The 18361-nt window shown below is 43.8% G+C and overlaps 1 protein-coding gene across 1 annotated transcript; it reads right to left on the bottom strand.

Moving 5' to 3' along the window:
* Window positions 1–6027: 6027 nt before the first annotated feature.
* Window positions 6028–10748, bottom strand: klf17 (Kruppel-like factor 17). Its single transcript, XM_007899921.2, has 3 exons — window positions 10318–10748; window positions 8097–9186; window positions 6028–6874 (listed from the first exon to the last, which is right to left on the bottom strand). The coding sequence occupies exons 1-3, from the start codon at window positions 10390–10392 to the stop codon at window positions 6699–6701; spliced, it is 1341 nt and encodes a 446-aa protein (XP_007898112.2). The 5' UTR covers window positions 10393–10748; the 3' UTR covers window positions 6028–6698.
* Window positions 10749–18361: the final 7613 nt, after the last annotated feature.

Raw genomic sequence — 18361 nt, 5'->3', positions numbered from 1 at the left:
TGAAATGTAACTGGTGCCAGTGGAGCGAGGAAAAAGGAAGCAAACATCTTCCTGATTAAAAAAATGAACTAAAGTATTACATGAGGACAGGATTTCTGGGTGGGGGTGCGGGTTGGTGTCTGGGCGAGTGAGATAAATTCTGAGTGCTTTCGATTTGCTTTCAAAACAGCCACTATCACCCCGACCCCGAAGAAACCTTCCCTTGACCCATGACAGCTATCCAGCTACCGGCCCATCTCAAATCTCCCCTTCCTATCCAAGGTCCTTGAGAGCCGTTGCCTCCCAGCTTCGCTATTTCCTCTCCTCTCACTCCTTCCATGAACCCCTCCAAACGGAAACTGCTCTGGTCAAGGTCACAAACAACATGCTGACCATGTGTGACCAGGGCTCCCTCTGCCTCCTCGTCCTCCTCGACCTCTCTGCTGCCTTTTACACCGTGGACCACTCAATCCTCCTCCACCGCCTCTCCTCCCACCTCAACCTTCAAGGTTCTGTCCTTGACTGGTTCAGGTCCTACTTTTCACACCGCCTCCACTTGGTCGCGGTAAACGGCTTCTCCTCCAGCCCCCACACTGTCTCGTGTGGTGTTCCTCAGGGCTCTGTCCTCGGTCCCCTCCTCTTCACCCTCTACATGCTCCCCCTTAGTGACATCATCCGCAGACATGGGGTAAATTTTCACACATTATGCGGATGACACCCAACTCTGTCTCTCTGTCTCCACCCTCAACTCCAGGACTACTGGTGTCCTGACCGACTGCCTGTCCGACATCAAGTCCTGGACGAGGGACAACTTTCTCCAAATCAACATCAGCAAAACGGAGGACCTCCTGATTGGCTCGCGCCAGCGCCTCCGCACCTCAAGCACCGGCAGCATCAGCCTCCACAGCTACGCACTCAACCTCACTAAGCCAGTCAGGAACCTGGGTATCCTGAACTGTCCTTTCTCCCCCACATCCGCGCCATGACCGGCACTGCCTACCACCACCTCCCCAATATTGCCAGACTCCGCCACTGCCTCACCCCTCAGGCTGCCCAAACCCTCACCCACACATTCGTCACCTCAAGGATCGATTATGGAAACTCCCTCCTCATCGGCCTTCCCAACTCTTCCCTTCACAAGCTATAGATCATCCAAAACTGCAGCTCATGTACTCTCGCGCAACAGGCTCCATGACCCCATCACTCCCACTCTTGCCCGACCCCATCACTCCCACCCTCGCCCACTCCACTGGCTCCCCATCCCCCAGAGGATCGAGTTCAAGATCCTTGTCCTCACCTTTAAGGCCATCCATGGCCTCACCCCCTCCTACCTCTCTGACCTGCTGACTCCCTACCAACCCGCCCGCTCCCTCCGTTCATCGGGCTCCGGTCTGCTCCATGTCTCCCGCCCGACCCGCCCTACCATCGGTGGCCGGACTTTCAGCCTCTCTGCCCCCACACTCTGGAACTCCATCCCACGGTCCCTTCGCCTCACTTCCTCCCTCGCCTCCTTCAAGGCCGGACTCAAGACCCTTCTGTTCGATCGTGCCTTTGGTCTCCCTCCCACCTCTCTGCCTTTCCTCACCCCTACACCACCAGTCCCCCACCACTCCCCCACCCCCCTCCCACCCCTGGGCCCCAACACCTGACTGTACATCGCTTTGGGACGTCCTCCCGACGTGAAAGGTGCTCTATAAATATAATTTTGATGTGGTTGATTTGGCTCTTCTGTCTCTTTCAGCTGCTGATGCAGCTTCTGTGTATATTTCTCACTGCATAAATAACTTTTCTCTTTATGTTTCTCATATATACAATCCACGGCTGTTTGTGGGACGCTGCTGTGCGCAATTGGCTGCCGCGTTTCACCCAAATATATACAGTCACTTCACTTTACAGTATATTCTGTGAAGCGCTTTGAGACGTTGAGAAGATGTGAAAAGCGCTATATCAAATGCGAGGATTATTATTACTTTACAATATATTGTGTGAAGCACTTTGAGACGTCTCAAAAATGTGATAAGATGCTGCGTCAAATACAAGGATTGTTAGTATTACAATTATTATTATATATGTGTGAGCTCACCTGTGCATTTCCTGCGTTTTCTGGTTTTATTTCTAATCCGATCTAATTAGTTAATTTCCTGGTCCTTTATTGGACTCTCTGAGCTGCAGCTCATGATAAATGCCACAAGACGGCGCTACAGCACTGTATTCAGGCACTGTGGCACAGCAGCGCCACCTGGCGGCAGACCTTGGGATCAATTGCTTCACTCCAGTTGATGCTCTTTTTAAAAGAAATTTATAATAATGTACTAATAATCCTGGCATTTGAATACAGCGCCTTATCACGTCTTCAAGACGTGTCAAAGTGCTTCACAGAATGTACTGTAAAATGTAGTGACTGTATATTTGTGGGCGAAACGCGGCAGCCAATTGCGCACAGCAGCGTCCCACAAACATTTGTGGATTGAGTGACTAAATTATTATTATTATTATTATCGTGAGGGATTATTATCAGGCATGTGGAGTAAGGAAACTTTTCACCCGGCTGGGAATTGAACCCAGATCTCTCGCTTGCGAGACAAGTGCTCCAACCACTGAGCTACAGGACCCTTGTATTTGGGGAAATAAACAGTAAATTATCGCACACAACACAGATCACCCCGTCCCCCCCACACATACATACTTGATAAATCTACTTTACAAGTTTATGGTGCACCATTTAAATCCAGTTATCTAAATTTCTAAAAGGGGGAAAATATTGATAGATTGACCGATATGTTTTTTTAAACCTTAAAAAAACAACAAAATTACATTTATAGCGCACCTTTCACGTCGAGAGGACGTCCCAAAGCACAAAAGTTTTTCTAAATTTATAATAACCCTTGCATTTGATAAAGTGCCTTATTGTTCCTTATCAAAGCGCTTCACAGAATATACTGTAAAGTGTAGTGACTGTGTATTTTGTGGGTGAATTTACTTTAAGTTCCCTGTACCAAGCATATTTCTGAAGTGCACCCAGGTTTTCGCTAACACTTCTGTGTAAGACTAACTAGGACTTGGGAGATGGTGTCAGAGTGGATCACCCTATGGTTCTCCTTCTCAACGGATGGAGAAGGAGCTCATCTTTATTTGATGTCACCGCCTCTCACTGACAACCTGACTGAGTTTAGCAACTCACAGTGAGGAGAATTGTCCCTGTGCTGATGGAAATGTGTCACATTTCAGTGTCAGACTCTGTAAATAGCAGCTCAATCAGAAGCCCAACAGATACGTGAGCAGACACATCGTAACATCGATAGGAAAATGCATTCTTATATGCTTTTTATAAGTCGATACCCATAATTTAAAGGATTCTTACAATGCTACATTCTGACGTCTTTGCAACTTAACATTGTTCTTAATTTAAAGAAAAAATAATAATTATAATAATCCTCGCATTTGATACAGCGCCTTTCACGTCAAAAGCCGGTGCATTTTGTAGGTGAACAGCAAACCCAATTTGTGCCCCCAATCTACAACAAGCAGAAATGAAATGATTGTATCCCGGGTATTATTGGCCGGGACACTGGAAAAGCTCTTTTCAAGTCGTGCCATTGGATCTTTAACTTCCACCTGAACAGGCAGACGAGACCTCAGTCTAACATCTCACCAAAGGACAGAACCTCCCCCAATGTAGTTGCCCTTTGACAGATTGTGAGTTGCCAACCAGAGAGAAGTCTTGAGCATCAACAACAACTTATATTTATATAGTGCCCTTCAGACCGGGGGTCTCAAACTTAATAGCTGTGAGAGATGACAAGGTGGCAATCTCATTGAGTGCACAGGATGATTAATACAGAATACAGTAATAGATATCTGGTAGTGATTACATGCAATTTCATAAGACTTCAGGTGGTTTATGTAGAGAATAATGAAGAGTTGGGAGTCAGCACAGTGTGGCAATCGCATCAAGGTGTTCAGCTGACAACATAAGTGGTCGGAGCAAAGCGCCAAAAGGTTTATAACAATCACCTCAATGTTTCTGAGAAGACTGGGACTTTTTTTGTAGCTTGGAAATTATTTATTTATTTTTTAATTTATTTATTTACTCTTGGTTATAGCTGCATTACTCTTTATGATTTGTTTGCGGTTATAAAAGTTAGAAACATCAGCACTAGGTAATGGATTTTTTTTTATCCTTGGGCAAACCGAATGTCAGTGCCTAACTTTCTCAATGTTGGTTAAAATAACAATAATCCTTGCATTTGAATATATCGCCTTATCACGTTGTCGAGGCTTCTCAAAGCGCTTCACAGGATACACTGCAAAGTGGAGTGACTGAGTAGTTTGTGGGCGAAACAATGCAGCCAATTGCAATTATTTGTGTTAAATTTAAATATGTATTAAGATCACAAATAGTAAAATTTTATTTATTTGTTATTAAGGTAACATATAGTTGTGGAGCAAAGTGCCTCTATCTAAGCGCTTTGAGACATTTCGAAGACATGATGAGGCACAGTATGAAAGGCAAGGATTATTAATATTACCTCTCTCCACAACAGGTGATTGATTCAATGACCCCCCCCCCCCCCGCCCCCCAAAAATAAACTTAGAAAGCAGTTCCTTGTTACCTGATATCCATTGCCAACTTCCTTAGGATTTGTTTTCGTGTGTGAGATTGCAATATTTAAAGGCAATCAATGCAGAGCTGAAGAGAGTTTTGTGTGTGTGTTTTTGTGGACTCGAGAGTCACTGGACTGAGCCGGGGATGGTACAATCTCACCCCCACAGAACCATTGCACTGAGGCCAAAAGAAACGTTATCTCTCCTCAAACAGGAGTCCCAGAAACTGGAGGCAGTTTCCCCTCCTTCAGGTCCTGTATCACTTGCTCTGGGGTGAGGTTTGTGTAATGAACCTCAGGCATCTCAAACCTGCACAAGTCAGTGATGTCAGTGACAGGAATAAAAGGGGTTTAACTACAGGTTTAGCCGTTGAGAACGACATAGTGAGTTTTTTTTAAAAAAAGGGGGGCTGAGCCTTTATTCACCCCTTTTTTTTACACACACACACACAAGGATAAACATCGGGTAATTTGGAAACGAAGAGATCATTTACCATTTAGATCTTGACCCGAACCTCCAGCCCAGAAGTTTGTTACCTTCACCTTTGTTTGTTTGTTTCTTGAGCTGTTTGTTGGACGAGGTGAGACATGATCAAACAGGGGGTTTAAATCAACTCCACTCCTTTGGGTTGGGATCAATTATCGTCCCATTAAAAGCTGATCGCACTCGTTCAGCCTAGTTTGGGCAGAGATTCTCACGAGTTGAATCGAATCAGGTGGTTAGAGATAGAAATAATAAGGAAACAGACAGATATAATAATAATAATATGAGTTTTGATTTGATTCCCCCCTCCTCCCATTTCATATACAGTGATATACCCACACGTTAAGCTGAATGTTTTAATGAAATGAATTCCAAATCCCAATTTCTTGCCCCAAATTCGAGTTGGTTGCAATAATGGCAAACTGTTGCAGCTGGTGGCCGTGTATTGGGACGTGGTTCAGTTTCAGAGGAAGTGTTAGCCACAAATAAAATAAATCTAGTGGGTTAAGTGCCATATTCGACCTTTTCCTTTCCCTCAAGAGGAATCATATTCCCCAATTAAAGGAAATAGTCACGACAAAAGTAAGAGTTTTTTTTTACCCCACAGTTTATTCATAATATATATATATATAAAATCAAAAAAACATACACACAACATTTTGTTGACACCTAACAACGAATGAGTTCTTAGGTCTTTCACTTCAATCTTTCACTAAAAAGACTAAACACTCCAGCAAAGGCAACAGCAGTCATTTTTTTGTCAACCATATAATGCAAATAGCAAAAGAATAAACACACACAAATATTGCACTTTGAACAATGTTCTTTAGTTTGTCGCCTCTCCGGCTCACCCTGCGAGGAAACTTTTTTTTATTATTTTTTTTAAAAAAATCCACAGTAGTGAGCTGTAAGGCCGACGAGAAACTTTTTTTTATTTATTTATATATATATATGTATAAAAAAAACAAATATTTTTATAGCTATATTTACTTTTGGAAAGGTTTTTCAAGTATATTAAAAGTAACACAGAGCTGGTTGTGTTTTGGGTTGCAACTAAACAGATGAAAACAAACAGAAAGAAACGTTTTAACAATAACTTCAATCCAAGGCAGTTACAACAGTACCTGGGTTTAATTCTTTTTTTCCCCATCAAACATTTTAGTGCCTGCTTGAATCAACCCTTGTTTCCCCCCTCAAAGAAAAAGTTACACAAAACAGGTGTATTGTGTTAGGCTGTCTAAAGCATGCGTTAATACATCTGCACTATCTGTTTTTCTGATGCTGAATGAGTATTCAATTTGAATTCAAACATCTTGGCTGTACACACTGAATATATACATACCACGGGGTCCTGCCCTGTTTGTTTCCCTGCTCCCCCCCCTCCCCACCCCCTTATCGAGGCTTCAATTGTAAAAATTATAACACCTTTTTTTTCTTTGGAATAAAAAAAACATCAGGCAGGGGTGACATTTTTTTTAAAAAAATACTGAGTAATAATTTAGTGCTGCTTTTTTTTTTGACGTTCTCTTATCGACATAAATTAGTCATTACCCAGTGAGGAAAAAGTTATTCTAAAATAATCTGATCTGCATAAATATAACGTCCCTTGGTTTTGGCCGTGTGTATTGTTCTCACAGGTGCCTCTTCATGTGTAAGGCAAGGTGGTCGGACCTGGAGAAAGCTCGCTCACACAGGTGACATTGGAAGGGTCGGTGACCAGTGTGTTTGCGATAGTGGCGAGTTAGTTCATCCGATCGAGCAAATTTCCAACCACAACCTTCCCAGTTGCAATGGTAAGGTTTCTCACCTGAGCAAAGGAGACACACACGCGCACAAAGATTAGACTTGGAAAGCAAAATGCAAACTTTTTTTTTATCAAACGCACACACTCGCACACACACCCTCTATCCCCTATTTTGCCCACAAAATGCACAGTCACGACACTTTACAGTGTATCCTGTGAAGCGCTTTGAGACATCTCAAAAGATGTGATAAGGCGCTGTATCAAATGCAAGGATTATTATTACTATTATAACATTTTACCTTCTCAATATTAATAATAAACTGAAAAGTAACACAGCTGTTGTGATTTGGGTTCAAACTGAACCAAAAACAAACAAAAGAAACGTTTTAACAGCTTTTCAACAGCCACTGCAGTGACAACAGTAAGATTATTTTACTCTGAGATCTCGTCTGTCCTTTTTAAACCCTTTCATTTGTCCCCTTTTCACGTCTGAATAAAACATGATGATTTGGGTGATGATTTTAAAGCCACCGCTGATATTAAAAATAATAATAATTTTGTCCCTCAATCCTAGAATGTTTGTGGGACACTGCTGAGCGCAATTAGCTGCCGCGTTTCGCCCACAAAATGTACAGTCACTGTACTTTAGTATATTCTGTGAAGTGCTTTGAGACGTCTAAAAGCCATGGTAAGGCGCAATATCAAACGCAAAGATTATTATTGTTATTTTATTCATGTTTCAAGCAAATAGTTATTATTATTTTATTATTATTTCACTTGCCAAAATAAACCCACTTGGTTTTGGAACTAGTTCTAATTCTTGTTTTATTCTGGTGGGATTCAACCTTGTCTTGAAATGTTTAAAATTGATTTCTTCAAGACTACGGGTTACGGTGAATAAAAAGTTGTCAAGTTTTTTTTTCGGTGGGAGGGGTTGCTGGTCTGAACTTTGTATTTATTTTATTAATAATATAAAATATAAAGTCAATTCACTCTACGGTATATTCCGTGAAGCGCTTTGAGACGTCTAGAAGACCCGATAAGACGCTATATCAAACCAAAGATTATTATTATTATTATTATTACCGTAATGCCATGCAGAACAGAGGCAACACCCGAGTTGGGAATGCCCCTGTGGAGGGATGTAATACCCTGTAGTTAAAGGGTTTGTGTGGATTAAAGTGCTCACAACCAAAAGGTATTATATCTCCAACTCCAAAACTACGGGCAAAGGAGATAATTTGGTGTGTGGGCTTTGGGGAATCTCGGTTGGGTGGTGTCTTACCTGTGTGAGTTCTCATGTGAGCCTTGAGGTGTGAGCTCTTGGTGTATGTTTTCCCGCAGCCCGGGTATTCGCAGTTGTGAGTGGCTGTGCGTTTCCTGGCCCAAGACCTGCGCCCCCGTTTGGGCTTGGTATCATCTGGGACTCCAACAGGAGCAAAGAGGTCCATGAGAGGCGAGGTGGGAGGGGTGGGCATGAGTCTGTGCATCCCCAGCTGGACCTTCAAGGCGTCTCTGTACACATAGTGTCCTGGGAATTGGGTTGGGGGTTGGTGAGGGTAGTGGACAGGGTAGCCGTTGAGCATCTGGTACTGTTGAGGGACAGACATGGCTTGTTGGCGGCGATGCATGTCATGAGTTGGGGGGTAGCAGTCTTTGGCCAGCATCTCGCTGGTAGTGGGAGCCCTGTGATGACCAAAGCCATGATGGTGGACTTGCTGGTGCTGGTGATGGTGCTGATGTTGGTGATGGGGGTGAGGAAGAGGGTGAGGGTGAGGAGGGTGATGGTGGATTGGCATTGGGGGTGCCTTTTGGTCCAGGATTGTCCCCATACAATCCGAATGTGCTGCCAACATGCAGGACTGTCCACTCTGTGGCTCTTGTTTGATCTTGTGTCCCAGGTGATGCCGAGGGTCAGCCGGGATGGGATGGGATCTCTGGATGGAAGTGTTCATGTTTGGGGACCTGAGCTCGGTGTATTCCCGCCTCTCCACGGTGCCCTTGGAGTCAAAGTCCTGACAGCCCACCTGGAAGCTGCTGGGCAGATCTTGGGTGAGGAGTTCAGCCACTAGACTGGGGTTTGGGCTGTCTGAGAAATTCCCATTGGCAAAGGTATTGGTGGCAGGATAGGAGCTGTCACTGTCGTACACTGTACTGCAGCTCTCTGGGGTCTCAGGCAGGGGATAGGTTGAGTGATGCACCCCATTATTCTCAGGGTTCATCGAGTTGGACAGAATAAAATCCAGGTCCAGGAATTTTCCGAGTTCGTCATCTTCTTTCTTGATGGAGGAACTGTCGAGGGAGTTGAAGGCGGCGAGGTTGACCGGCCTGATCTCATAGCCACACTTGGAGACCGATTCGTCCACTTTCCACCTCTGTTTCAAACCCAAACAACGAGCAACAAGAACCAAAGAGAGAGAGAGAGAGAGAGAGAGCAATGAAAGGATTAACGCACATTGTGTTTTAACAAGACATCACTCTATCCCTTTATCATTATTTGATTCCCTCTGTGGACAACATCCAGTCTGAGCCGAACCTGTTGAACCGGTTTTTTTTGGGGGGGGACTTCTTTTTTGTAAAACCCCATAAGAAAAAAAAAATCATTTAATATTGATATAGTGTGTTTCAATGAACAAACAAAGAGTAGGGATGCGATTGGCACATCTCTCCTTGTTCATCCCACAGACACGAACCCATCCTCGTCTTCAACCCAATTCCAATTCAGACCCAAGCATCCAACCAGCAAAACCCAAATCAATTTGCCATTGGAATCGCTTACAATAACTCTTATAAGCAATCACTCCCCTTTTTAAACCGCCCAGTGGGGGTTTTTTTTGGGTCTGGAATGACTGATTTCAGAACCTCTGCCGAACTGCAGGAGCAGAGATCTGCTAATGATAAGGTAAGTTTGCAGAGCTGTCCCTATTAATTGAAGCTCTTGCCCGCAGACCTTGGCACAGGTCAAACTGAGAGTTTTCAGCAACGAAATGGGACAGGTGAGGTTTGTGAGGTTCTTTGATGTTGAACCCACCACCAACCAACCAACCAACCAACCAACCAAACTGCCACGATTTGCTTTAAAAGGGCAGTAAATAGGAAGTCTGTAGCAAACTCAGGCTTCCCTTCCCTCTAACTTTATTACATAACTCATATGTGTTCACACGTTTGCAAAAGGTAAACGATGGAGAGAGGGGGAGAGAAACACAGCGTTTCAACGCAGAACATAACAATACAGTGGGAGTCACATCTCACGGTCTGTCCTACACACGCGGTGACCAAAAAGTCGGGACACCCTTAACGATGTGTGATTAATCTTAAAGAAATGATGAAAAAAGTAAAGTAATTATTATTATTATTATTATTATTATTAAGCACGACTTTTTTGTCGCCTTGTATATGCAGCAACAACGCACAAGCGCAGGTAACTATTGTAGATACAGATACATATATATATATATACATATAAACACCAAAACAAAGTAAATGGCAAAGTTTCAAACACTTACGTTGATTTGTTTGTGCTCTAAAGAGTGACTGGAAAAGGTAGAGATGGAGGGAAGCATTGTATCTGTCAGAGCCATACCTCCCTCTCCACTCCAGGGAAGTCTCTCTCCCTCTCTCTCTCTCTCTGGTAAAGAAAAAAACCCAAACTCTTTCTTTCTTGTGGTGTATTTTTTTTTCTTTTCTGTTAATCCCCAACGAGTAAAGAGAACAGCTGAGTGAGTGTGAAGGGATAAAGTTCCTGCCAGAGTGCTCTGCCCAGGACTGTCCCTCTCACTCTTGGCACTGACGTTGTTAAATCCCTGGTCCCTATCTCATTGGTGGGAGAAGTTCATCAATATTAACCAGTGTTGTGACTACATTATCCTCCACATCGCCCAATAGAATCACCCAATACATTCATCGGGACCGGAAAAATAAATGCAAAGACCTGCCCACCTCTACAGGGTGAGGAGTAAGGTTCATGAATATAAAACAGTTCAAACCCCAGTTGGGAGGAGCAGAGGATGCCATTGGCTTCTTAGATGGTGTTTGGTGGAGAGGGGGAGAGGGGGAAGGGGGAGAGAGGGGGGAGGGAAGGGGGAGGGGAAGGGGGGGCAAAACCATTACCATTTTGACCAATGGTGTCGCTAATGTTACTGAAATGTGAGGTTCCAGTAAAGTTGACATGTGATCTAAATTTAGTTTTGCTATAAAAAGGGAACTTTGGAATGGAAGCGGAGAATTGGTGGATTGAGATTTGCGTCGTGTCTGTGTGTCTCTGTGTGTCTGTGTGTGTCTGTGTGTGTGTCTGTGTGTGTCTGTGTTTGTGTGTGTGTGTCTGTGTGTGTGTGTGTCTGTCTGTGTGTGTGTGTGTGTGCGTCTCTGTGTCTGTCTCTGTGTGTGTGTGTGTGTGTCTGTGTCTGTGTGTGTGTGTCTGTCTCCCTCTCTGTGTGTCTGTGTGTGTGTCTGTGTGTGTGTGTGTCTGTGTTTGTGTGTGTGTGTCTGTGTGTGTCTGTGTGTGTGTGTGTCTGTCTGTGTGTGTGTGTCTGTGTCTGTGTGTATCTGTGTGTGTGTGTGTCTGTGTGTGTGTGTGTCTGTGTGTGTGTCTGTGTGTGTGTGTGTGTCTGTGTGTGTCTGTCTGTGTGTCTGTGTGTGTATCTGTGTGTGTGTGTCTATGTGTCTGTCTGTGTGTGTCTGTGTGTGTGTGTATCTGTGTGTGTGTGTCTGTGTGTGTGTGTGTGTCTGTGTGTGTGTCTGTGTGTGTGTGTCTGTGTGTGTGTCTGTGTGTGTGTGTGTGTCTCCAGTCTTATTAAGATATCCAGGATGGCTGCAAAAAAAAGCCACTCTCTAACACACACAAAAGCAAAGGCAGTTGGAGTCCAGATTCGCTCTTAGTTGCAAACAGATGATTTGGTTCAGAAGATACCTTCATGCACCAGAGACCCTGTCCTGTGCAGTCACTACACACGGGGACAGTCAGCAGAGAGTCAGTGTGTCAGTGTGTGCAAACACCGGCTCTCTGAACTCGGCGCAATGTTGGGTGTGAGTCGGGTGTTTGAGTCGCCTAATGTCCCAGGACTCTGAAACACAAATCAATAGGAAGTTCTTATTCTGTCTTTTTTTTTAGAAAGAAATACAAATCTGTGTACGAAACAGTGGTGACAAAAGTTTGGTTTCATCCAATGTGACATTTCCTAAAATCCTCTGTTTCTGTTTTTAATCAAATCCAACATTATTATTATTATTATTATTATTATATAATTTACATTGTGTAAACCAAACACTCTCTCTCTTAATGCTGCTTCGTAAATGACTTGTGTAACAGTATAACAGGGACTTTCTCAGATGAGTTAAATGTCACCAGTTGTGTGAGGGGGAAAGAGACTTTAGTGTAAATGTTTATTGAGGGATTCGAAAACGAACTCTTTGAGATCAAATGGCTCCAATAAAGAGTTTTTTTGTAATGTTTATAAGGATTTCAAGTACATTTCTCATTCCGCTCAAACGGTTTAGTTTCTCTTTTATTTCCTTTCTTTGGTGACTACCGATTATTGTTCAGTTGTTACGAAAGAAAGTGAATAAAGAGAAACTTAAACGAAACAAAAATGACAATTATTTTATGTTCAGCGATTCTTTTTTTGTCATAAAAAGACTTGATTCCCGAAGTGATAAAACCCTGGAACCCTCTCCCCCAATCCCCCCCAACTCTCTCCCCCAATCCCCCCCAACCCTCTCCCCCAATCCCCCCATCCAACCCTCTCCCCCAATCCCCCCCCAACCCTCTCCCCCAATCCCCCCCAACTCTCTCCCCCAATCCCCCCCAACCCTCTCCCCCGGGGCTGGGAGTCAGGCTCCCCCACTGCTAAGCGCTCGGAGACGCTATCCTGCGTGGAGGGCGCTGTGTAAGTGCAAGTTGTTGTTGTTATTTGATTTGGGAGATTTTTTTAAAGAAAAATTCAGTCTGTGATCGATCGACAATTGCTGACACTTTTAATAATGTTCCCGAGAACACATATTCTTGGGATAGTGTCGAAATGAGCAGAAAAATGTGACGAGATTGAGTCTGAGAGAGGTTTACATCGTCCCCCAGTGATCAGAGAAAGTCTGAGAGAGGTTTACATCGTCCCCCAGTGATCAGAGACTGCGCTCTCCCCAAACCATCCCGACTTATAGGCTATATTGTTATTTTAATGTTTACAGTGGAAACGGTTTGGAGGGATCGTGTCATCAGAACAGGAATAAGAGGATTCACTCCGACTCCATACACACTGACTCAGGCTGGGGGGGGGGGGGGGGGGAGCAGAGGCTCAGGCTGTGGGGGGGGGGGGGGGGCAGAGGCTCAGGCTGTGGGGGGGGGGGGGGGCAGAGGCTCAGGCTGTGGGGGGGGGGGGGGGCAGAGGCTCAGGCTGTGGGGGGGGCAGAGGCTCAGGCTGTGGGGGGGGGGGGGCAGAGGCTCAGGCTGTGGGGGGGGGCAGAGGCTCAGGCTGTGGGGGGGGGGGGGCAGAGGCTCAGGCTTTGGGAGGGGGGGGGGGGGGGGCAGAGGCTCAGGCTGTGGGGGGGGGCAGAGGCTCAGGCTGTGGGGGGGGGGGGGGGGGGTGCAGAGGCTCAGGCTGTGGGGTGGGGGGGGGGGGGGGGGGGGGGGGGGGGGGGGGGGGGGCAGAGGCTCAGGCTGTGGTGGGGGGGGGGGGGTGTGCAGAGGCTCAGGCTCTGGGAGGGGGGGGGGTCAGACTGGGGGGGAATTTCAAGCTCATATTTCAGTTTTGCAAACATGTAAAACACAAACCATCAGAAGCCAAAACTGCGCATTTTCCAAACTGACTGAAGTGGCTTTAAACTTTTTTTTAGTTTTGTTTTAAAAAAGTGTAGAGGAATCTCCCCCTCCCCCCCCCCCCCCCCCCCCCCACACACACACCCTCTGACACATCAACCCTCCGAACAGTTAGTTTCCCAGATTTTTGGGGGTTCGTTTGGTTTGGGTTCATTTTGAGGGAATCATTTTTTTTAGTCTTTTTTTCATTGAATGTGCATTTGTCCTCTTAGAGCTTCTCAGGTAAACACAGTCAATCCCATGTGGGTCAAAGCAACAAAAGAAGTATTGAATATAAAGTTGTCTATTAATTTTTAACACTCCCCCCCCCCCCCCCCCCCCACCACCAGATACAATCGCGAAGGTAAACACTCTTTGAAGGAGTTATTAAGAGCCATAAATCTCAACCATTTTTAAACGTTTGGTATCAATAAATAAACGCGGTTTAAATGATGTCAATTGGAGCAAAAGTGCAGGTTGGTGTTTTATTTGCGGTGCACAGTATTGTAATCCATGTAGAAACATTCAGATTGCATCCACTAGGAATTCTGAACCAAAGGTATATTTATTAGGAAAGTCATTTGATTTGCAAACTTTTAACCAACTGTGTTCAGAAGGTGGAATCCAGTGCCATGATTTCGTTTGCCTGGAGTACATTTTAATTGGAGTATATTTTAATTGGAGTACATTTTAATTGGAGTATATTTTAATTGGAGTACATTTTAATTGGAGTCTATTTTAATTGGAGTATATTTGAGGTCCTCATCTCTAATTTACGAATGAAAACCTATTCAGGGGCTTGAAACGGAATTTAGGTTTATCAGACGATACACTTTTTTTTAAAAAAAAATGATTTGGGATTTCCAGGGCCCTTTCAGCATTTCTACATCATTTAAAATATGTTATTTCTTTTTTTAAAAAAAAAGTTTGAAGATGCGTTGGGATTCATTTCCCACAGTAAAACCCGACACCCACTGAGCTGGAAGAGATTAAAGCGTTTCCAATTGAAGATATTCAGTAAAATACCCTTCGGTCCTAACAGGTGGAAATGAATATACTGCAGTCACAATTCCAGTCAGCAGTAGATTATGTGTCTCTCTGAACCTACCTGCATATCCTTTGCAGGTCGCAAAAGATCTCGTCCACATCTCCAGCTCATAAGCCTCTCAATACTTTTAATTCCAGGGATGTCTCAGTCTCTCTTGGAAACTCTCTACAGATCTGGTATCCACCACCTGGGCTTTCGGTTCCTTCCTCAGTGCCCATCACCCTTCAATATTAATCCTTCAATATTGTGGCAATGAAACAAGATTGAGTGTTTGAGCAACATGTTAGCTCCTGCACCATAGCTTAATGTTTGATAGTAACTCAGAGAGAGAGAGAGAGAGAGAGGGGGGGGGGGGGGACACACACACAGCAATTTTAATATTCTGGAAATAATATCACCTGTCTCACTAAGTACTAAGTACACCGCAGCTTAACATATTGATAGAAGTCAGATTGAATGAAGTATGTGGGTAACTGAGGAATTTGCAAACTGTATTTTTTTGGTGTGTGTGTGTGTGGGGGGGGGGGGGGGGGGGGGTGTAGGTTGATAGCAGCCTTAGGGGTCACTTTAATAATTTAGCTCTGGTTCAGTCATAAAGAATAACGAACTATCAAACAGAATATATTTATCGTGGCTTAACGTGTGGACATACTGATTCATAACAGTGACCCCCCCCCCCCCCACCCCCCCACCCCCCACCCCCACACACACACATTAGGCTTTTATTTCGTTAATCTGACTATTATTGCAAAGCAAAAGTGCTAACCCACTGCTCTGCTGCCCAGGACAGGACAGGACAGGACAGGTCAGCCTTCAGTCTTGTGGTGGTGGAGAGATCGAATGGACTCTGCACTGGTGGTAATTCACCCCTTTCTGCCCTTTGACAGTTCTTCAAGTGAGACCCAAAGAGCCCTCTCAGGGCAGGAGCTCGGGGTTAGAGTCCAGGCTTCTCCCAACCGGTTAGTAAGGAAATACCCCGCAGATTGGGAGCGAAATCGGAAAGGGACAAAGAATAGTTATTTAATCGAAGCACCAAACGGCGTTACATACAATTCAATACAATATAATACAATCACACAGATCGCTTTGCAAACCACTCAGAGCTGTCTCTCTCAAGAGTTTTTTTTATATGTAGACGACAAAATAAAATAGTTCAGATAAGTGTGTTCTCTCTCTCTCTCTCTCTGTCTCTCTCTGTGTGTGTGTCTCTCTCGTCAGTCCTTTGACTACTAAACAGGTTGAGAACAAATTAACAATGAGAATTTTTGCCATTTCCTCTTTTTCTCTCTCTCTCTCTGTGTCTGTGTGTGTGTGTCTACAAACTCTGTGGCCATTTGTGTTTTATTCAGTCAGGTTACAGATGGGAATGAACATGTGTTTTGCACAGAGCTTGAAGCCCTCCTGCCAAAGCACACCTTGCAATCCAATGCAATGAAAGCAGCTCTTGTTATACGAATAAAGTTGCAGTCCCTTCAATACCGTCTTAAACAATCCTCCCAATCCCCCCCCACCCACCTTTGCCCCCATCAAAATATACATCGCAACGTTCAGAAATTTGCATTCGGTTCTGGATACCGTTTAACACGAAGAACAGAGACAGACAGACAGACAGACAAGTGCTTCAATGTGCGTACCAACAAACTGATAATTCCCCGACAGATTGCACATGCAATCAGGGCGTGGGCTGCAAACCCCACACTGCAGCACTCGTTATCTTTATTACTTTGTGCACTTAACAAAAGCAACTTTGGTAAAGGAAAGTCTTAAACACACGTTAAGTGGGGCAGAGGCGCTCGTCAACACGGTCTGTGGGTCCCAACACTCCTCCTGGGAGTTGGTACACATGCAATTGCTGTGCAAGGACACAGCAAACCCCTGAATACATTGCAGGCAACTTTTTTTCATTCTTATTTATTTATGTATATATATATATATGACTGTCTCGTGGCTGGGTATTATTTGATACGATCTTTTACGGTTGTATACAACCATATATTATTTTATTGCAGCATTTCACTGTGTGAAAAAAAATAGCCTAACCCATTGGGTTGGGAGTTAATTTCTGAGACAGAGAGAGCGAGAGCTGAGATCAGTACAGTTGAGCCAAAGCTCTGTTGTGCCCTGGAGTTCCTGCCTCCTCTTCTCTTTATATACCACTGTTATTTTTAACCCAACTACGCAAATCATAATCAGAAATGTGCATTGTTTCTCTTTGGGACCAGAAGGAAATGGAAAGGTTGCGAGTTTCCTGATGGAATTTGTGCTGCTTTTTGTGTGTGTGTGACAGAGAGAGAGTGTGTGTGTGTGTGTGTGGGGGGGGGATTGGCATTAAACCAGCCCTCAACTTTCACTTATAAACGAAAAGCACACGCACACACATACATACACACACACACACACACACACATACACACACACACACCTATATACATATACACACACACAGGTATATACATACACACATATCCACACACCTACATACACATTCATGCACACAAACACACACACCGCCCCAGTGCGCTGGAAACCCAGCCAACACAAACTGTTTTTCTGGTGGGTCATATCCCTCCTTTTTCAAAGATTCTATCAATAGGAAGAAAAATCGTTAATTATTATAAATTAGATTTATCTCTTTGCGGTAAATCGAGAAGGCGACCCACAACAGTTTGTGAGGCTAGAGTATTGATGCAATAAACTAGATGCAAACAAAAGGCAATTTATTTGAAGAGGGTCCAAGAGAAATATGTTGGAAAATAGATTAGAAAAAAAAACCTTAAGGAAAGAAACAAATACAAGAAAGGGAAGGGAATAGAATAGGAGAGAAAAACATCAACTGTTTATGTCATTTGTTTCAGATATAATCTAGGTATATTAGACTAACACACTGGGAAAAGTATATATATATTTTTCACCCACAAAATACAGTCAATTTACTTGACAGTATATTCTGAGAAGCGCTTTGAGACATCTCAAAGACGTGATATGGCACTATATCAAATGCAAGGATTATTATTATTTTATTATATTCTTAGATGAGTACATTGGGACAGGTGTATTCTTACATTAACACATTGGGGACAATTATGACAAGACCTGTTTGTTCTGATTGTAAAACAGGTATGAGAATTATAAGTAATTAACCCACTTTCTTGGTCCCCAGTAACTGGTCTAATGAAAAGGAAGTGGTGAGGGAAATGAAGCAATAATTAGTGAGATGTTTGTTTGCCAGGCAGACAGACGTACACAAACAACAACCAGAAGCCAGGCTATCAAACCCATCAGTCTGCTGCCTTCAAACACATTAAAGCGGCTCTTTGCAGTTTAGGTCAGTCTGATAACGTCAATTGCAGTTTAGCAAATCACACAAAATATCTGAAGGATTTCGTATGATGTGGTGAGACTTTTTAATTGTTTTTGTAAACATAAAACTGCTACCAAGAAACCTATCATAGAGTGACTGACCCAGCAATAAAATAAGCAATAGCACAGGGAAACCTTTAATCTAATCTCACAATGTTGCCGCATTAATACAAGACCTGTTTTCTCTGTGGGTATTACAGATTAAAATTTATCTCCATTTACATGAACCTTCAAATGAGAATATTGTACAATCGATGCTTCAATCCCGAGACAAGCTAGGAATGAATTCTACACTCACCTGTTCATTTTACTTATTATTTATTTTTAAAAATAGGCTATTTCTTTTGTATTC

Source organism: Callorhinchus milii, unplaced genomic scaffold (genome assembly GCF_018977255.1).
Source record: "Callorhinchus milii isolate IMCB2004 unplaced genomic scaffold, IMCB_Cmil_1.0 Scaffold5, whole genome shotgun sequence".
Classification (NCBI taxonomy): domain Eukaryota; kingdom Metazoa; phylum Chordata; class Chondrichthyes; order Chimaeriformes; family Callorhinchidae; genus Callorhinchus; species Callorhinchus milii.
Note: the sequence above shows the minus strand (reverse complement) of the source record. Positions and strands in the feature narration are given on the sequence as shown.

Bases quoted from the DNA above. Each gene is read 5' to 3' on its own strand.
- klf17 (XM_007899921.2), bottom strand. From the start codon at position 10,392: ATGGCTCTGACAGATACAATGCTTCCCTCCATCTCTACCTTTTCCAGT. The intron at 9,187-10,317 runs GTAAGTGTTTGA...GGTTTGAAACAG, and splicing joins TAGAGCACAAACAAATCAAC to AGGTGGAAAGTGGACGAATC. The intron at 6,875-8,096 runs GTAAGACACCAC...TCCTTTGCTCAG, and splicing joins TCACATGAGAACTCACACAG to GTGAGAAACCTTACCATTGC.